Source organism: Heloderma suspectum, chromosome 1, assembly GCF_057233095.1.
Source record: "Heloderma suspectum isolate Gila_16-S chromosome 1, 16-S_ref, whole genome shotgun sequence".
NCBI classification, from domain to species: Eukaryota; Metazoa; Chordata; class Lepidosauria; order Squamata; family Helodermatidae; genus Heloderma; species Heloderma suspectum.
Window position 1 is genome coordinate 140,921,701 of NC_139458.1, and position 18,370 is coordinate 140,940,070.

General features: G+C 44.7%; 1 protein-coding gene across 1 annotated transcript in view; it reads right to left on the minus strand.

Moving 5' to 3' along the window:
• Positions 1-18,370, minus strand: part of PLEKHG3 (pleckstrin homology and RhoGEF domain containing G3) — a 71,973-nt gene that overhangs the window by 28,815 nt on the left and 24,788 nt on the right. The window contains exons 2-7 of the mRNA XM_084804406.1: positions 9,162-9,526; positions 8,406-8,506; positions 6,204-6,273; positions 5,664-5,710; positions 4,059-4,209; positions 2,958-3,089 (exon numbers count right to left, since the gene is read on the minus strand). Coding sequence (XP_084660532.1) covers positions 2,958-3,089; positions 4,059-4,209; positions 5,664-5,710; positions 6,204-6,273; positions 8,406-8,506; positions 9,162-9,392 — 732 coding nt within the window. The 5' untranslated portion in view covers positions 9,393-9,526. The remainder of the gene's footprint in view (positions 1-2,957; positions 3,090-4,058; positions 4,210-5,663; positions 5,711-6,203; positions 6,274-8,405; positions 8,507-9,161; positions 9,527-18,370) is intronic.

Below are 18,370 nucleotides of genomic sequence, written 5' to 3' on the forward strand. Positions count from 1 at the left end.
TCAGAAGACAAGTTCCCCCAGAAACATTAATCATATTCTCTAAATCTGTCAGCAGTCTTAAAAATACATGTCTAGTATTAACAAAATAAATAATCGGAAGCTTTTGGTTTCATAGCTAGAGAGTCTCTTTCTTCTTTAAAAGTCAAAAGAAAAGAATCCTAAGTATTTGTCCCTGTCTTCTACATCTTTTGAAATTTTCTAAGATTTTCTATAGCAGAAACTCGGATGGTGGATTGGTTCAGGCTCAAAAAGGTTTGTTGTTGTTGTTGTTCAGTAGTTAAGTCATGTCTGACTCTTCGTGACCCCATGGACCGTAGCATGCCAGGCCTTCCTGTCCTCAAAAAGGTTGTAGATTGGACTAAAGTGGCTAGCAAACACAAGCTTCAAAATTTATTTTCTTTCAGCATTTATACAGTAATCTTTTAATTACTATTCTTTTAGTAATCTTTGGCAGCTTGGATATCTCCCCACCATGCTTCAACATTCCCTCTACATAGAGAGGATTCCAGTTTCACAGGTTAAAGCCAGACTGGGCATCTTGACAATAATTCAGTCTGAGCTCCTGTATTATTACAGGACATTCCATCGGAAACTCCTGCATCCATTCCAGCCTGAAACCTAATAAAGTGGCATGTACTACACAGCTTCCACTGACCAGATTCTGATCCACAGGTTTCATAATTAAAACAAAACAAAAATCCACAAACCCAGGCATAAAGTGTCATTTAGAAAAATGTTTACTCCCACCACATGCCTTAGCTCTGGACAGACTCTTACAGATGACATCCCTTCATCTTTAGTAACCTGCTCTTCCTTTCTAATCCATATTTATTTCCAGACTCTGGATGTCATTCTTCCTTTGTCAGCTAGATGACTAAAGAACTGATTGCTGCAGACTAAATTACTTCTCTAGTTATTTAAAAGCCTGTCTGTTGTTTTTGCAGAGTGTCATCAATGTGGTGACCACTCCTTGCTGAAACACCCAAGAGAATTAAATTAATAGGCTAGCAAAACATAAGTGAAAACCAAATTAAGACCTAACACCACCACCAACATGCACTGCCAGAACTTTAAGAGTAGCAAAATGAAAATTCAACAGAGTTAGGAAATGTTGTCATTAATTCCCCAAAAGATCGTTCCTTGCCATTAATGCTGAGGAAGGGCGGGAATCTGAGAAGGGTGTCTGCAAGACAGTATAATGTAAATGGATGTGGAATAATAAGATGTAACAAGGGGAAACAGGATACACAAGCTATGAGAGAATAAGGAAGTTGAAGGAACAGGTGCTGCACCTGGATCTGTTAAGGGTGCCATTTTGTGGGCATTTGCAGGGCTTACATTGACCTGGTTCACACAACACGACAAACCAGAGTACAGGTTGAGTATGGGCTGTCTTTGAACCATGGGTTGTTGTTAAATCATGGGTTGTTGTGTTTTGTGAACCCTGCTACATTAATGAACCATGGTTTATTAACCACGAACAACCCACAATTCACAGCCCAACAATAAAACATGGGTTCTCTTTGTGGGTTGTTTGTGCTTAACAAACCATAGTTGTTAGCGCAGCTGGGTTCGCACAACACAACCCATGATTCAACAGCAACCCATAGTTCTAATGACAACTTCACACAACCCACACTCTGTCTTGTCAGGTTGTGCAAGCCCAGGCCTTGTGTTCAGGCTCAACCAATAATCCATTTTCAGGACCAGGGTTCACCTTCAGAACATGCTAAATATCAACAAAGGAATGCATTTGAGAACATGCAGAGAATCTTTCCCTCATCTCTGTATAACTACAACCCTGTCCTGCACTAAACCAGTGGGTTGGGGATTCACAAGTGGATCACAACCCAACCTGTGGGTCACAGCAGTGGCATCACCATTACTTACTTTGTTTAGGATGTACATGGGGAGGGGGGGCTTGTCTTTGAGAGAGAAAGGCAAGAGAGGGTGACCATAAGCAACAGAAGACAGACTTCCTGCATCTTTAACAGTGAAGTTGAAAAATTCAACAGGTGCAGTTTTTCTTCACTCTGCATGACAAGATGCAAGATTCTACCGAAATTTCTTCTGCTGTGCAACTATTAAAAGATACAGGAGCCCTGTCCTCCCTTACATCTAGTCACCCTGGCAGGAAAGGAAGCAAGATGGAGACGCATGGTTCAAAAATAGTTCAAAGACTAACGGAGAGTCCTGTGCATGGCTGTATGGAAAAGGTGGGTCCTGGGTCTAAAAAGGTTGAAGACAATTGTCCTACATCATCTGGCATTGAGGGGAGAAGCATATCCAGGCCAGAGGGTGGGTCTTCCAGCTAGGCAAACATGATCCTTTGCACATCTCCTTGATGTCACAGTCCAGCGCTTTGGGAGAGCGTCTGGGAAGGGTATGGAATGAGAGTAGTATGTGAAAGGGCACAGGGGTTAAACATCTGGAGCATGCCATTGAGAAGCGTGTTGATGGATGAAATAAGGGGAGGAGTGTGAAACAGTGATGCACAACAGCACACAGTGCACAGGGGTGTACAGAGGTCTGAAACAGGAAGTGAAGTATTACAATGGAATGGGAATAGGGAGTGCCACACAAAATAGGGGAAATGGAATAAACCCTTTTCTCTATTAAAATTTGATGAAACAGTCTTCTCTTAGCCTGTAACACTTCCTGGAGAGAGAGAGAGAGACAGAGAGAGAGAGAGACAGAGAGAGAGAGAGAGAGAAGCAGCAGAAAGATAGCACATCAGGAAGACAGCAATGACGTAGGATGGCTGTTGTGTTTTCCAAGTTGGTTTCATCCTGCACACGTCCTTCAAGACAATTTGATTTTATGGGCTGTGAAAGGTGGCATGACATATCAGACAGCTGTGAATATACAACCAGCAGCTGTGTATCACTACAGCTACCCATCATCCAAGCTCAGTATCACAACAGACCACACCCAGCAACTTTCCCCTTTCCAATTACCTGAAGCCGCACAGCATGCTCATGCTTCCGTTTCATGTCATTGATGTACCAAGCCACGCAGGTCATGGTGTCCATCGCCTCTTGCACCACTTCGTAGCCATCCTCTTCTATGTCAAAGTGCTTTTCTATCTCCTAAGAGAACAGCGTACACACAACAAAGAGGTAAACCAGAAGCTGTAAGCCCACCCCCAACACCCATATTTCCCCCCAATTTGGTGCCTTTGACCTGTGCCCAGCTTACCAAACTCTGGGCCCCCAGCAGAGCACACAGTTGACAAATGATCTCACACAATTTTAGGATTTGTCTAAATGCGAGCACAAAATATTGTACTGTTGGATCACAGGGTTTGTGCTGCATTTGTATCTGGCCAATAATGTACAGTGTTCCAGAATCATGGGGGGCAGTGGCTGGGTTTACACACTTGTGGGCTATCTCAGATCGTTAGGCTGTTTGTTTCTTTAGGGATCCTGGTGCTGTTGGGGTTTTGTTCCACCCTCAGGGCTACTTGTTTGTTTCAGTGCAGACACTCTCTTGAGGAATTGTGCAAAAAACTCACTCAAATTATATAGACCTAGAGTCATTAACAACAAAGTAACCTAGTTGAAAATGGATCAGTTTGCTGTATAGATGTGGCCTATAGTTCTTGAATCTGATGTTGTTGCTACACCTGTGGTCATTAGAGCATTTTTGTAGGACAAAGTAACTGCTTCCTCAAGGAATCCACAGTTCCTTGGTCCACCTAGCCCAGCATTGTTGACACACCAGCATTGTTGACACATTGACTGGCAGCAGCTCTCCAGGGCTTCAGGCAGGAGTCTTCCTTAGCTCTACCTGGAGAAGCTGGAACCTTCTGCATGCAAAGCAGCTGCTCTACCACTGAGCCACGGCCCCTCCCTCTATTAGTTCTCAGATTATTCCAACTTGAATTGTGTTCCACAGGTCTTTTAAGAGGGAGGATATCTTTGCTTGAACACACATCTGCACAATTTACTGCTGTATTTAAGAGATTGTGAAATGCTGTGTAGATTTCTTCTTTACAATAAGAAGATCCCAAAGCTACAAAGTTAACACAAGTAACCTTTTGCAATAATATATATTACCTGTAGGAGCAAGTGATACTTGAGAATGCGCTGGACAGGCTTGAGGAGATAGGAGCCAAGGGGCAAAGAGTGACGGATTTGCTCTTGCCGCTCGCGAAAGAATTTGGCCAGCTGCTTGTTCCTCATGCATTCGGTCAGAGCTGCCACAGAGCTGGAGAGCGAAACCCAGTAGACAATGAGTGACATCAAAGGTCAAAGCAGACAACCTTATGCATTCCCTCAAGGAGAAGTGGATAAGCAGGCATGCTCAAATACCCTGGCAAGGGACTGTGGTGGTAGAGCCTAGAACTAAGCTCTGGAAGCCAGCGAGACTGCCTAACTGAGAAAGGAAATTGCATCTCAGCAATGTACGTTCCAACCTCTGGAAGCAGCTTTCCATTGGACAGTGTGAAAGATCTAGAAAATTAGCCTGTTACAGGGAAATCCATCTCCTCCAGAGATCAACCATGCTCTGCAATGCTCTATAGCAAGCTGATCTTGAGAATAATCTCTGGTCTTTAAATACTTTGCAGAGGACTTCTGTCAGTGATTATCAATATGAGTTCAATTGCACTTTTAGTACTTCAGAACCCTTGGGCATCTCTACAGCAGCCTAAAATCCTGCATTTAAAACGGGGCTTCTTGCTTCCGTTTTAAATGCACGATCACAACTGACTCCCTTTTACAGCGCTCCCTTCCCCCCTCCTTCTCCCTGTATCTGAGTCTGACATTATCTTTTATTGATCTCGCTCTTCTTCTTGCCACTTAACTCTTTTCACTGAGGAAACTGAAGCAGAACACAACGGGTAATTTCATAGCTCGTTATCTGCGATCTCTTTAAAAACGGAACAAAGGGCATTTAGTGCAGGAGATGCCCTGGAGAGTCACGGCAGGGTCATGGCGTCAAGTAAAGAGCCCGCAAACTTCTGTGAAGGAGCCATGTCAATCACAGGATAAAAACTCCGTGTGAAGGAGCCCCGGTCTCATTTATGAACACAAGGCATGGCAGTGCTTCCATTTTACATTTGGGGAACAGAGGCTGGGAGATTGCCATGCGGCCCTCGCTAGCTAGTCTGTATATGCCTGATTCAACTCTAGGCCAAAGTTGAAAGCTCTATATCTGGGAGTTTCTTTCCCTTTCCAGTGCAGGGATCAGGTCCATCAGACAAAGCAAGCAAACACACCATACAGGGACATGTATTGATTGCACTGCTGCTCAAGTGAAGAGACTGGGCAGGCATACAGGGCAGCACTGTATTCAAGGCACGTTTCTAGCCCCTGAGACTATGATGTTTAAACGTGCATGGACAATGGCTAACAAAATATTAGAAGCTTGGGGTGGGGATAAGACAAAGAAACAGAACAAAGGTATGTAAAATAAGCAAATTTGCATGATTTACATAGGCTGAAGAATTCAGCTCTTCTTAGTGCAGGAATGGGGCTACCTTGTCACAGATCATGTATATATATATTTTTAAGACACACAGCCCTATGTGTAAACTGTTCTTCACTCAGCAGAGACAGAGGCTGCCCAGAAGCTTTCCTGTGTGTAAGAAGATTTTGTTAGAAGAGAATAAGCTGCCCAAGGCCCCATGGAACCAAGCCAACTGTCTGCATTGCACTTACTTTGGGTAGTTATTGCAATATTGAGTGTAGATATCAAACTCCTGGTTCTGTTGGGGAAAGACAGAACACAATCAGTGTGAGATGACTGGATATTCACCCACTCACCTGTACCCAGTAGCTCAGCTGCCCAGAACCTGATTCTCAAACATGCCCAGCACAGTCTGCAAAAGGAACACCAACCTCATCCAATTTCCAGACTGCTAGAGCAATAGGACAATGGAACCAATTACCTAGGGAGGTGGTGGGCTCTCCCACTCTGGAGGCGTTCAAGACGAGGCTGGACAGCCATCTGTCAGGGATGCACTGACTTGGATTCCTGCATTGAGCAGGGGGTTGGACTCGATGGTCTTGTAGGCCCCTTCCAGCCCTACTATTCTATGATTCTATGATCCTACATACCTTTGGGCTAAAGCTTGCCTATCTTTAATGGAAGCACCCCAATGAGGGTGGCAAAGTGCTCACACAGGGCAGTGCCTGCTGGGTCACTCCACTGCCCGTGGTCAGAAATTACCACAACGCAGTATCTGCTCATCTCCTTACCTTGTCCACAAAACATCTTGCCACAGCAACAGGGTCATTGTGGCAGCTGTCCAGATCCTGCAGGAGCTCACTGGGCAGAAATGAAGAGAGAAAAAATAATCAGCCAGCCAGACACCCACACATGATGAAGTCTTGGTTTAGTATAGGGGTAAGCAACCCCGTGTCCTCCAGTTGTTTTGGACTACAATTCCCATTGTCCCCAATTGGCCTTGCTATGCTGGGGCTGATGAGAGCTTTAGTCCAAAACATCTGGAGGGGACCAGGTTGCCTACCCTTGTTTTAGTGTATTCTAGGCACAGCAGCTTAACAGCACAGACACTCAAGGAATGGATAGGTGCATGCTACAGGCAAACCACAAAAGAACCTCTTCCTTCCATCCAACTCCCAAATGTAGAAGCCGAATGCAGGGCAGCAGATCATGCAAAGGATTGGGGCACAGTACCCACCTGAACAGGGGGAACCCTTCCACTGTTGCCAGGGGAGTCAAAAACACAAGGCAGACATTAAACAGAAAGAAAAGCACCCTCTGGTTAAATGACCAACCAGTCCTCCTGCCCTGAGCAGCAGCTATTTGCATTATCATATTTGTTATTTAAACTTTATGCATTAATTTGTGATGCTTCAATACTACTTAACATTTTTTTTTAAATCCCTAAATGGTTACCATAGTAAGAAAGGCCCCAAACAGAGTGGATTTCCCAGCTGCACTGAGTGTCTCACAGACACATGATGTGAGGTAGTTTCTGCCCCAAGCAACTTTTAATTTAGAAAGGTAAAACACAGGAGCAGAAACAGGTTCACAGAGCAGGCAAGCAACTCAAGTCAGAATGCCCAGTAACCCAGGAGTCATTTGAACTTGGCTTGTCCATGCCCATTCCTCCCCTCGCTACTTCCTCACACAGGAAAGGCTGTTGCTTCACTGCTCCAGGGCCGAAACAGTCTGCTTTAAGCCAGATGTGCCAAGAATACGCTGTTACTACCAAACCCCTTTCCTAGTCAGAGTTAGCACCACCCAGTACTGCTGAAGAAAATCCCAAGGGTCAAACACTCACATCAATATTTGGGGAACTTTAGAGTTAGATTTGACAGAAATCTGGCTCCCACTTTCCAGTAATGGCAAAAGGAGAGCTCATCCCTTTCACATAGACTTATCAGAACCTTGCTGCTCACACCATCCAGCCAGGATAGGCTTGATAACAGCGAGTGGTCACTCTGTCCCTCCTTGCTTCCATTGAGACTTAATGGGGATTCACATTCACAACACTGGAGTAGCAATAGAACTGTCCCATGGAAGGCCTTGGCTAGGAATATTTATTCTATTTTGTTTTATTTCCTATATTTATATAGCCACCTCATAACACAAGTTCTGTGAGTGGCTCACAAAACAAATACAGTATAAAACTATTAAAACTATTAAAAAGTAAAACACAATTAAAAACTGATTTTACGCTGAGGGGCCCAGTTATTTAAAAGGCAGAAGTGAATAAACAGCCTTCAGCAAAGAACATAAGGATGGCACCAGGGAAGTATTTCTAGGAAAGTTGTTTCATAATCAGGGTGCCAATGCTGAAAAGACCCTCTCCCTAGTTGTTACCCACCTCTCTTCATTTGGCATGGGCTTTGGGAGCAGGATCTCTGAACAAAACTTTAACATTCGGGTAGGTACATATGGGAGAAGACAGTCTTTCAAGTAAGCTGGTCCCAAACCGATTACAGCAGGGGTACAGAATTGCAACTGGGTGGGGAGGTGAACTGTTCATGCCAGTCCCTCCTCGGCCTGGATGGTATCAGTGGCTGTGGCCACACCCACTGACATCACACATCTCTCCTACCCATTTTGTCTTTCTCTGTGTGGAAAAATTAGGCCTGCTGGCCAGAGATTCCACATCCCTGGTTTAGGGCTTTAAAGATTAAAACCAGCACTTTAAACTGGGCCCAAAAATGCACTGGGAATAAGCACATGGCTGTTTTCTTATTACTGTTAACAGAGCTTTGCGGACAAGGGAGAAACAGGATGGTAAGCGGGAGCGAGTAAGGAAGCCTCACAATCACTGTCATGACCGTTTAGAGACTATTTAGGAAAGCCTGCTTTTTGCTGTGCTTATTTTTTAAAGAGGACTGAGAATCAGGATAGGGGAACTTTGTAAAGAGAGAAACTAATGGGGATGTCCATGATGCCACAGGGCCGTACATCACGCTCACCTGTTCAGCTTGTAGATATCCTCGATATTTCCAAAGAGCGCACTGACTTGTTCTGGTCGCAGCAGCAGCTCTTGAGTGTCTATGATCTTCCCCAAGTAATCCTGCCAAGTCATGTTATGCCATGAGCATCGCCACACAGCAAATAAGCAAACAGCACAACTCGTATAAATGAGTTCCAACCACCTAAATGTGTGGGAGTTGTGGGGATGGCAACTCAATCAGCGCTCTGGGGAGATTGCATATAATCCACAGCCCCCATCAGACACTATGTTGCCTATACTACACCCAAGCAGTATCTAACAGAGCAGGAAGCCACCTTTCTACACACTATCCCATGCCATTATTAGCATGAAAACCACCAGACATAGCTTCAGCCATAACATGCAGATAAATGGTGCCCATAACAGCACACCCAACACATCATATTCACATGTTGTGCAACATGGCAGGTAGTAGGTCTTTTGTGCCTCTGGAAAAGACTTGTCAGTACACTCCTGAGTGGCAAAGGGAGCGTGAAGTTGACTGATGAGAGAAAAGAACAAGCGCCCAACCCAGTAACACATGGAGGAGCCTGTTAGGCCTGAAGGCTGCAGCTCCTCCTAACCTCCTGCCCAGACCAGGGTCTCCTAGGGCTAAATGGAAGAAGACTTTCATGCCAAAACTGGATGATGGGTGGCCTTTATGACAGTACATGCTGTAGCAGTGAACTGAGTAACTCCATCCTAACAGGCAGGCAGGCATGACAGGCAGACCTACCTCGATGATACTTCGTAAATCCCGCACGTACATACGCTCTGATTCCACAATCTCCAACACCACACGCTCCAGATAGCTTAATCTGGAGCGGGGGGCAGCAGAAGAGAGGGAAGGGCTTTTCAGGCCTCGCCAGGGCCCAGAGGAAGCATTGTTGTTGGCACTGTGCAGCAGTCCAGCCCTCAGGGAGGTTGCACCAGCAGGTGATTGAGCCACATCATTCCAGTCCTCCATAATGTGGCTAGCATTGGTCAGGGTTGCAGGGAGCTGGTTCACAGGGTGTTTTGAGGAATTTATGCCTGGGGAAGCAGAGGCTGGAATCCTTTCATCGCTGCCAGGATAGGGAGTAATCAGGAACCGGGGGAACTCTGAGAGGAGGGAGAGAGAGAGAGCTTGTTAAGGAGCCCTGAAGCATTAACCTGAATTATGCAAGTTACAACGAATTAATTAATTAATTAATGTGTACTTATTAAACTTGTATCCCACCTTTCTACTAAAAATAGCACTCAAGGTGGCTAACAATGAAATACAGATAAGATAACAAAGTTATAATTAAAACTCAAATAAAAGCACATTAAAAAAACATATCAAAGAACACGCGCGGCAGGTTGGGCATATATTAGTTTAAATATATAATTTATATTATATATAAATATATAATATATTTAAATATATAATATATAAATATATATTTATATTTATATATTTATTATACTAATATAATAAATATATTAGTTTAAATCAAGGTGATTTCATCAAACTTGAAACCACCAAGAAAAAGGGTTGATTTGAAATCATATATATGAAAGGTCAATAAGCAAGTTGTGGAATGGTAAGTGCCCAGAATATTCTAGAAGTGAAAGTTTATAGTTACTAGTCAGAAATGCAGTACATGACCTATACTGTGGCATATACATAATGCTCAATGTTAAAAGTCACCTATTTTTGCCAGTGGGATATTCAGTAAAGATTGCCTCTCCCTTGTAGAAGCAAAAGTGTGTAAGTGAGGTCTAGCGCCCATAGCAGCTCTGATGGCTGCGAACAGAACAATGGGCTTCCATTCAAAGTTTATGTCAAAAGACAGACACAGCCTCAATTAGGGAGGGAGATTTAGTGTGACAGGATAATTCAGTAAATGGATAGTTATGTTCAGATCTCAACTTAATCATGGCCCTGCTGAGTTGCCAACGGCAAAGTCACCGTCTCTCAAAGTTTCCTCCCTGTAAAATGGGATTAATAGCAGCCAAACTGAAAGGGTGTGGTGAGGGCCAACAAGATAAGAATTGCACATGGGCAGCCAAATCCTATGGGGGTGGGAAGGCCTGAAGGCAGAGGAACCGCCTTATCTAAAGCCCTGCTGGGGTTGGACCAGCTGGATGGAAAGGAGGCAGAAGCACTGGTATTTCCCCCCACCCCTTCTTCCACTTTTTGGGCTATTTTTTACTTTCTTTTGATGATTTCCCTCTCATTGGTACTCCAGAGCTGACATATTAAACTGCCCTTTAAAAATAACCTGGTTTTCAGAGAATATCTGAAGTTAATATGAAGATTCAAGTCTACACTACTAACTTCTTAAAACTGAATCCCTAATGCCAAGCTCACTGTCAGCACTTTATTTTATTTTAATTTAGGACCCAGTATGGGAAAGTATTAGGCCAGGTGTCTGCAGCCACCACCATCTTTATTACCCCCAATGCCTCTGGGCCCTGCCTCCAATATAGCATTCATCTGCTACACTATGTCAGAGCCCATCTCACAGCTATCTTGCTCTTCATAGAGAATGTACAAGACAGAGAAAGCAGGTAACGTTGCTCCGTTGCTCTGCTTCACTATGGGCATATCCAAATTATACTTCTGACATGAGGGACAGACGTGTGACCTATACTGTCTGCACTGGAGGAAACGGTAAACACCAGGCCAACACAGCCAACATCATATGAGGCAACAGAGCCAAAAAAGAGTACCTACATTGTGTGGGAAGCCAGCAAAGTGGGTACTTCACAAGCACCAAACCAATACTGCAGGGAGTTGCCATCACAATATGCCCTGGAAGTGCTTCAGTTAGGCAGGATGAAAGATTGATTATGAGGTATATTATGGACTGGCCTAGATGCTGCAGATAGTTGGAGTGGATCGATGCAGTTGTCACTTATGATAGCCTCAAAATCTACTGTTTATCAAACAAACCCATTCCTGATTTACACATGAACCAGGAAAGAAAAGAAACAGAAATAAATTCATTGGAGCCATTTCCAGGTGCCTGAAAATATGTGTTCATAGGTCACACTTATGATGGATTGCCTTTAACTGAATGGAAGTTACCACATTTTTTTTCTAGAATGAAAACCAACATTTTCCAGTTAATGTTATAGAGGGTAGCAGCCAAGGCCAGAACAGGACAGACTTCTTAACCTGGCTCTGAAGTATCAGGTCAGAAAGTAGAAAGAGACACTTCCAAAGTCCTTAGGAAGAGACTGAACGTTGCTTCACACAAGATATTTTCCCTACACCGAGGTACACAAATATGGGGAGGAACGTGTACACTACCACATGTAAGGATCCTATGAGTTTCTGTTTTGCAAGATCTATGCTTGTTAGTATGAAAATGGTGACTCCTGCAGTATACTTGATAAAATAGATTCTTCCATGGTCTTTCGACACGATTTGTAGGGGAAATATCATGTGTGAAGCAGCAATAAGTTCCAGTATCATCAGTACAGCCTCAGATTCCTAAACAGTGCTGTGAGCGAGCAAGGCCTGTGATTAGGTTTTTGCTTTGTACCCAGATGCGCAGCTAACACCTTGTTCTTTCTTCTAAGACTTGCACTGAGCCCAGCGTTCTTTGTACAACACACAACCCAAAAGACTCTCTCCGACACAGACCTGCCTGCTGCTCTCCCCTGGTTTCAAGGAGCTCGGCAGGCAGACAAGCAAGTGCCAACAGGTCTGTGCTCTGCAGGCACCCTTCACCACCAGCTTCTGTAACTTTCATCCCTCTCCAGTTTCCTTCCGGTTTTCACCAGCACACTTTCCCTGCTTCTTAACACACAAAGCCTTTGTGGGGTTGAACCAGGGAAATCACCTCAGCTTTCTTCAAGGAAAACCCAACTCACCCTTGCCAAACAGCTTAACAATCTGCGATGGAAGCCATTCCAGGGCATTTTTCTCCTCCCAGATCAACATCCTCCACTCGTTTGTCTGTCCGTTTGTCTGTGCTAGTAGTGCAGGTGGCAAATCTTCCAGAGGAAGCTGGGAACAGCCTATGAACCTTGAACAGCCGGTGAAGGTGTGGAGGCTGCTGACGCCACCCCCACCCGCAACGCTCCTACATACAAGTACCACGCCCAGAAAAAGCTGGCTCCTTGGTTCCCACTAAGGGCTTCAGCCAAGACACTCACACACACACACACACACACACACACGAGAGGGAGAGAAGGGGACACAGCTGTTCTGCCTTGGAAATGACCAGAAACACTTTCCTGTGTTGATAAGCCACTAAAAAAGCACCTACTGTAATCATGGATTTCCCCATTGCTCTAATGGCTCAGGAGCCATGAGCTATGCTTTTATAAAGCCATTCATCCCAAGAGCCTTCCCAAGTGACCATGTAATGAGGAACCTTCAAGGGATGTTCTGAAGACTTAAAAAAACACCCTCTAAAATTTAATTGCATACTTTTATATTAAGTATTACTTGAGTTTATGTTCCCAACAATAAAATACCCTACTACATGGTACACAATATATTTGATATTTTTGCTACTAAATATTTAATGTATACGAGCATCGGACAACTCTGTAAATATCCATTTTTAAGTTTGAAACTGTTTTCTTTCTCCTCCCTTCCCACTCTTTTGTAAATTATGAAAACAAAAATAAAACAAAACTTCCTTTTTTAAAATAGAGAGAGAGAGAGAGAGAGAGAGAGAGAGAGAGAAAGAGAGGAACCTTGGGATCCAATCCCAGGTATAAATAACTGCTTTTGAGAGGAAGTGGAGCCAAGAGTATGTTCACTGCCAGAAAGATGGGAGGAGATGGATGTCCGGGCCACTATCAGAAATCAAGACCATTTTCTCATAAACAGTTACTTTTGTATAACAAGTGGACTCTCTCTGTTTCCCATAATTTCACAGTGGGCCAATTCACGCAAAGGACTCTCACATGGGTAGGCAGTTTGCACCAACTTCTATCCCTAACTGCTTTGTGCACAAAAGTTCGTTTGCAGATCAACGGTGAACAAAGAACTCCACATACATTGGCTTTAAGAGGTATGTGCGTCCAAAATGTTTAAGTGTACATAAGAAAGCCATGCTGAATCATAGCAAAGGCCTATTCTGCTCCCACAGTGGCCAACCAGATCCCAATGGGAAGCCCACAAGCAGGACATGAAAACAATAGCACCCTCCCACTCATGATCCCCAACAAATGGTATTGTTGGGGATCAGCGGAGCTTTTCCGAGTGGTTCGCGGCCTGTTACATTCTGGGCCAGGGAGAGAGACAGTGGAACCGTTGGTAGCACGCTGTGACAAGTTTGCACAGCACTTTGAGGATAAGGTCGCTCAGATTCGTCATGAATTGGACACCACCATTAATGCCGTTCCATTGGTAGAGGCGTTCAGAACACCGTCTGGTCCAGTTTTATTGGATGAGTTTCAGTTGCTGAGGCTTGAGGATGCGGACAAGGTGCTTGGCCAAGTCCGATCGACCACTTGTGTGCTTGACCCTTGCCCTACATGGCTTATTAAATCAAACAAGGAGGGGTTGTCCGGCTGGGTCCAGGAGGTTGTAAATTCCTCCTTGAGAGAGGGAGTGGTGCCTGCCGCTTTAAAAGAGGCAGTAATTAGACCACTCCTGAAAAAGCCTAACCTGGACCCAGACGATGTTAACAATTATAGGCCAGAGGCCAACATCCCCTTCCTGGGCAAGGTGCTTGAGCGGGTGGTTGTAGGACAGCTCCAGGCACACTTGAATGAAACGGATTATCTAGATCCATGTCAGTCGGGCTTCAGGCCTGGTTTTGGAACGGAAACTGCCTTGGTAGCCCTGTGGGATGACCTCTGCCGGGAGAGGGACAGGGGGAGTGCGACCCTGTTGATTCTCCTGGACCTCTCAGCGGCTTTCGATACCATCGACCACGGTCTCCTTCTGGATAGGTTGTCTGGGTTAGGAGTTGGAGGCACTGCACTACAGTGGTTCCGCTCCTACTTGGATGGCCGATTCCAGAAGGTGGTGCTGGGGGATTATTGCTCTGTGCCATGGCAATTGTGCCATGGGGTTCCACAGGGCTCTATTTTATCCCCCATGCTGTTTAACATCTACATGAAACCGCTGGGGGAGGTTATCCGGAGGTGTGGGCTGAGGTGCCATCAATATGCAGATGACACCCAGCTCTACCTCTCTTTCTCATCAAAACCAGGTGAGGCAGTGGCTGTTCTGAATCAGTGGCTGGGCACGGTAATGGACTGGATGAGGGCTAATAAACTGAAACTCAATCCAGACAAGATGGAGGTACTGTTAGCGGGTGGTTCGTCTGCCCAGCTAGGTGATATTCAACCTGTTCTGGAGGGGGTTGCACTCCCCCTAAAGGATCGGGTTCGTAGTTTGGGGGTGCTCTTGGATCCAGAACTGTCACTTGAGGCACAGGTGAACTCAGTGGCACGGAGCACTTTTTATCAGCTTAGGCTGGTATACCAACTACGCCCTTATCTGGACAGAGATAGCCTAGCTACAGTTATCCATGCTCTGATAACTTCTCGTCTGGATTACTGCAATGCGTTATACGTGGGGCTGCCTTTGAAAACGGTCCGGAAACTTCAGCTAGTCCAAAATAGGGCAGCAAGATTGTTAACAGGGACTGGCCTGCGAGCTCATATTACGCCAGTACGTTTCCAGCTGCACTGGCTGCCAGTCCATTTCCGGGCCCGATTCAAAGTGCTGGTGTTAACATTCAAAGCCCTTAACGGCTTGCAGCGAGGTTACCTGAAGAATCGCCTCCTCCCATATGTGCCTGCCCGGACCTTAAGATCATCATCAGCGGCCCTTCTCCATGAGCCCCTGCCAAAGGAAGTGAGGCGGGTGGCTACTAGGAGGAGGGCTTTTTCTGTTGTGGCACCCCGGCTCTGGAATGAACTCCCTAGTGAGGTTCGCCTGGCGCCTACATTGTATCCCTTTCGGCGCCAGGTGAAGACCTTTTTATTTTCCCAGGCATTTTAGCATTTTAGCTTTCTAAATTTTTATCTTTGCTTTTTTAAATCTGTATTTTAAACTCTTGCACTGCACTGAAACTCTTGCACTTTCCCAGCATCAGGGTCTTTTCCAGGGAGTTTTCTCTTCGCATTAGGTGGCCAAAATATTTGAGCTTTGGCTTCAGTATCTGTCCTTCCAATGAGCACTCAGGGTTGATTTCCTTTAGGATTGACTGATTGACTTCCTTGCAGTCCAGGAGGGGACTTGTAAGAGTCTTCTCCAGCACCACAGTTCTAAAGCATCAATTCTCCTGCACTCAGCCTTCCTTATAGTCCAGCTCTCACAGCCATACATTACTACTGGGAAAACCATAGCTTTGATTATACAGACCTTTGTCGGCAAGGTGATGTCTCTGCTTCTGACTATGCTGTCTAGGTTTGCCATAGCTTTCCTCCCAAGGACCAAGCGTCTTTTAATTTCATGGCTACAGTCACTGTCTGCGGTGATCTGGGAGCCCAAGAAAATAAAATCTGTCACTGCTTCCATTTCTTCCCCTTCTATAAGCCAGGAAGTGATGGGGCCAGATGCCATGATCTTAGTTTTTTTAATGTTGAGTTTCAAACCAGCTTTTGCACTCTCCACTTTCACCCTCAACAAGAGGCTCTTTAGATCCTCTTCACTTTCTGCCATTAGGGTGGTATCGTCTGCATATCGGAGGTTGTTGATAATTCTCCCAGCAATCTTAATTCCTACCTCTGATTCATCCAACCTGGCGTTTCTCATGATGTACTCTGCATATAAGTTAAATAAGCAGGGCGACAATATACAGCCTTGTCATACTTCTTTCCCAATTTTGAACCAATCGGTTGTTCCATGTCTGGTTCTTACTGTTGCTTCTTGACCCTCGTACAGGTTTCTCAGGAGACAGGTAAGGTGGTCTGGTACTCCCATCACTTTGAATTTGCCACAGTTTGTTGTGATCCACACAATCAAAGGCTTTAGTGTAGTCAATGAAGCAGAAATAGACGTTTTTCTGGAATTCTCTTGCTTTCTCCATGATTCAGCGAATATTGGCGATTTGATCTCTAGTTCCTCTGCCTCTTCGAAACCCCGCTTGTACTTCTGGTAGTTCACATACCGCTGAAGCCTAGCATGTAGGATTTTGAGCATCACCTTGCTGGCATGTGAAATGAGCGCAATTGTACGGTAGTTTGAACACTCTTTGGCATTGCCCTTCTTTGGAACTGGAATGTAAACTGACCTTTTCCAGTCTTGTGGCCACTGTTGAGTGTTCCAAATTTGTTGGCATATTGAATGCAGCACTTTAACAGCATCATCTTTGAGGATTTTAAATAGCTCAGCTGGAATACTGTCATCTCCACTAGCTTTGTTGTTAGTAATGCTTCCTAAGGCCCACTTGACTTCACTGTCTAGGATGTCTGGCTCAAGTTCAGTGACCGCACTATCATGGCTATCAGGGACATTAACATCTTTCTTGTATAGTTCTTCTGTGTATTCTTGCCACCTCTTCTTAATCTCATCTGCTTCTGTTAGGTCCCTGCCTTCTTTGTCCTTGATCATGCCTGTCTTTGCACGAAACGTTCCCTTGATAGCTCCGATTTTCTTGAAAAGATCTCTAGTCTTTCCCATTCTATTGTTTTCCTTGATTTCTTTGCATTGTTCATTTAAGAAGGCCTTCTTGTCTCTCCTTGCTATTCTCTGGAACTCTGCATTCAGTTGGATATATCTTCCCCTTTCTCCCTTGCTTTTCGCTTCCCTTCTTTCCTCAGCTAATTGTAAAGCCTCATCAGACAGCCACTTTGCTTTCTTGCATTTCTTTTTCTTTGGGATGGATTTCGTTGCTGCCTCCTGAACAACGTTACGGACCTCTGTCCATAGTTCCTCAGGCACTCTGTCTATCAGGTCTAATCCCTTCAATCTATTCCTCACCTCCACTGTATATTCATAAGGGATATGATTTAGGTCATACCTGAATGTTTTAGTGGTTAATCATAGAATCACAGAATAGTAGGGTTGGAAGGGGCCTACAAGGCCATCGAGTCCAACCCCCTGCTCAATGCAGGAATCCAAGTCAGAGCATCCCTGACAAATGGTTGTCCAGCCTTGTCTTGAAGGCCTCCAGTGTGGGAGAGCCCACCACCTCCCCAGGTAATTGGTTCCATTGGTTTTCCCTATGTTCTTCAATTTAAGCTGAAATTTTGCAATAAGAAGCTCATGATCTGAGCCACAGTCAGCTCCAGGTCTTGTTTTTACTGACTGTATAGAGCTTCTCCATCTTTGGCTGCAAAGGACATAATCCATCTGATTTAGATATTGACCATCTGATGACGTCCATGTGTAGAGTTGCCTCTTGTGCTGTTGGAAAAGAGTGTTTGCTATGATTCTTGGCAAAACTCTACTAGCCTTTGTCCTGCTTCATTTTGTACACCAAGGCCATGCTTGCCTATAATCCCGGTGATTTCTTGACTTCCTACTTTAGCATTCCAATCCCCTATGATGAAGAGGACATCTTTTTTTGGTGTTAGTTCTAGAAGGTGTTGTAGGTCTTCATAGAACCGATCAACCTCAGCTTCATCGGCCTCAGTGGTTGGGGCATAGACTTGAATTAATGTGATGTTGAATGGTTTGCCTTGGATTCATACTGAGATCATTCTATCGTTTTTGAGATTGTACCCCAGTACTGCTTTTCCTACCCTTTTATTGACTATGAGTGCTACTCCATTTCTTCTAAGGGATTCTTGCCCACTGCAGTAGATATAATGGTCACCTGAATTAAATTTGCCCATGCCTGTCCATTTTAGTTCTCTGATTCCCAAGATGTCGATGTTCAATCTTGCCATCTCATGTTTGACCACCTCCAGTTTACCTTGATTCACTGACCTTACATTCCAGGTTCCTAAACAATATTGTTCTTTATAGCATCGGATTTTCTTTTTACCACCACACACATCCGCAGCTGAGTGTCCTTTTGGCTTTGGCCCAGCCACTTCACTCTTTCTGGTGCT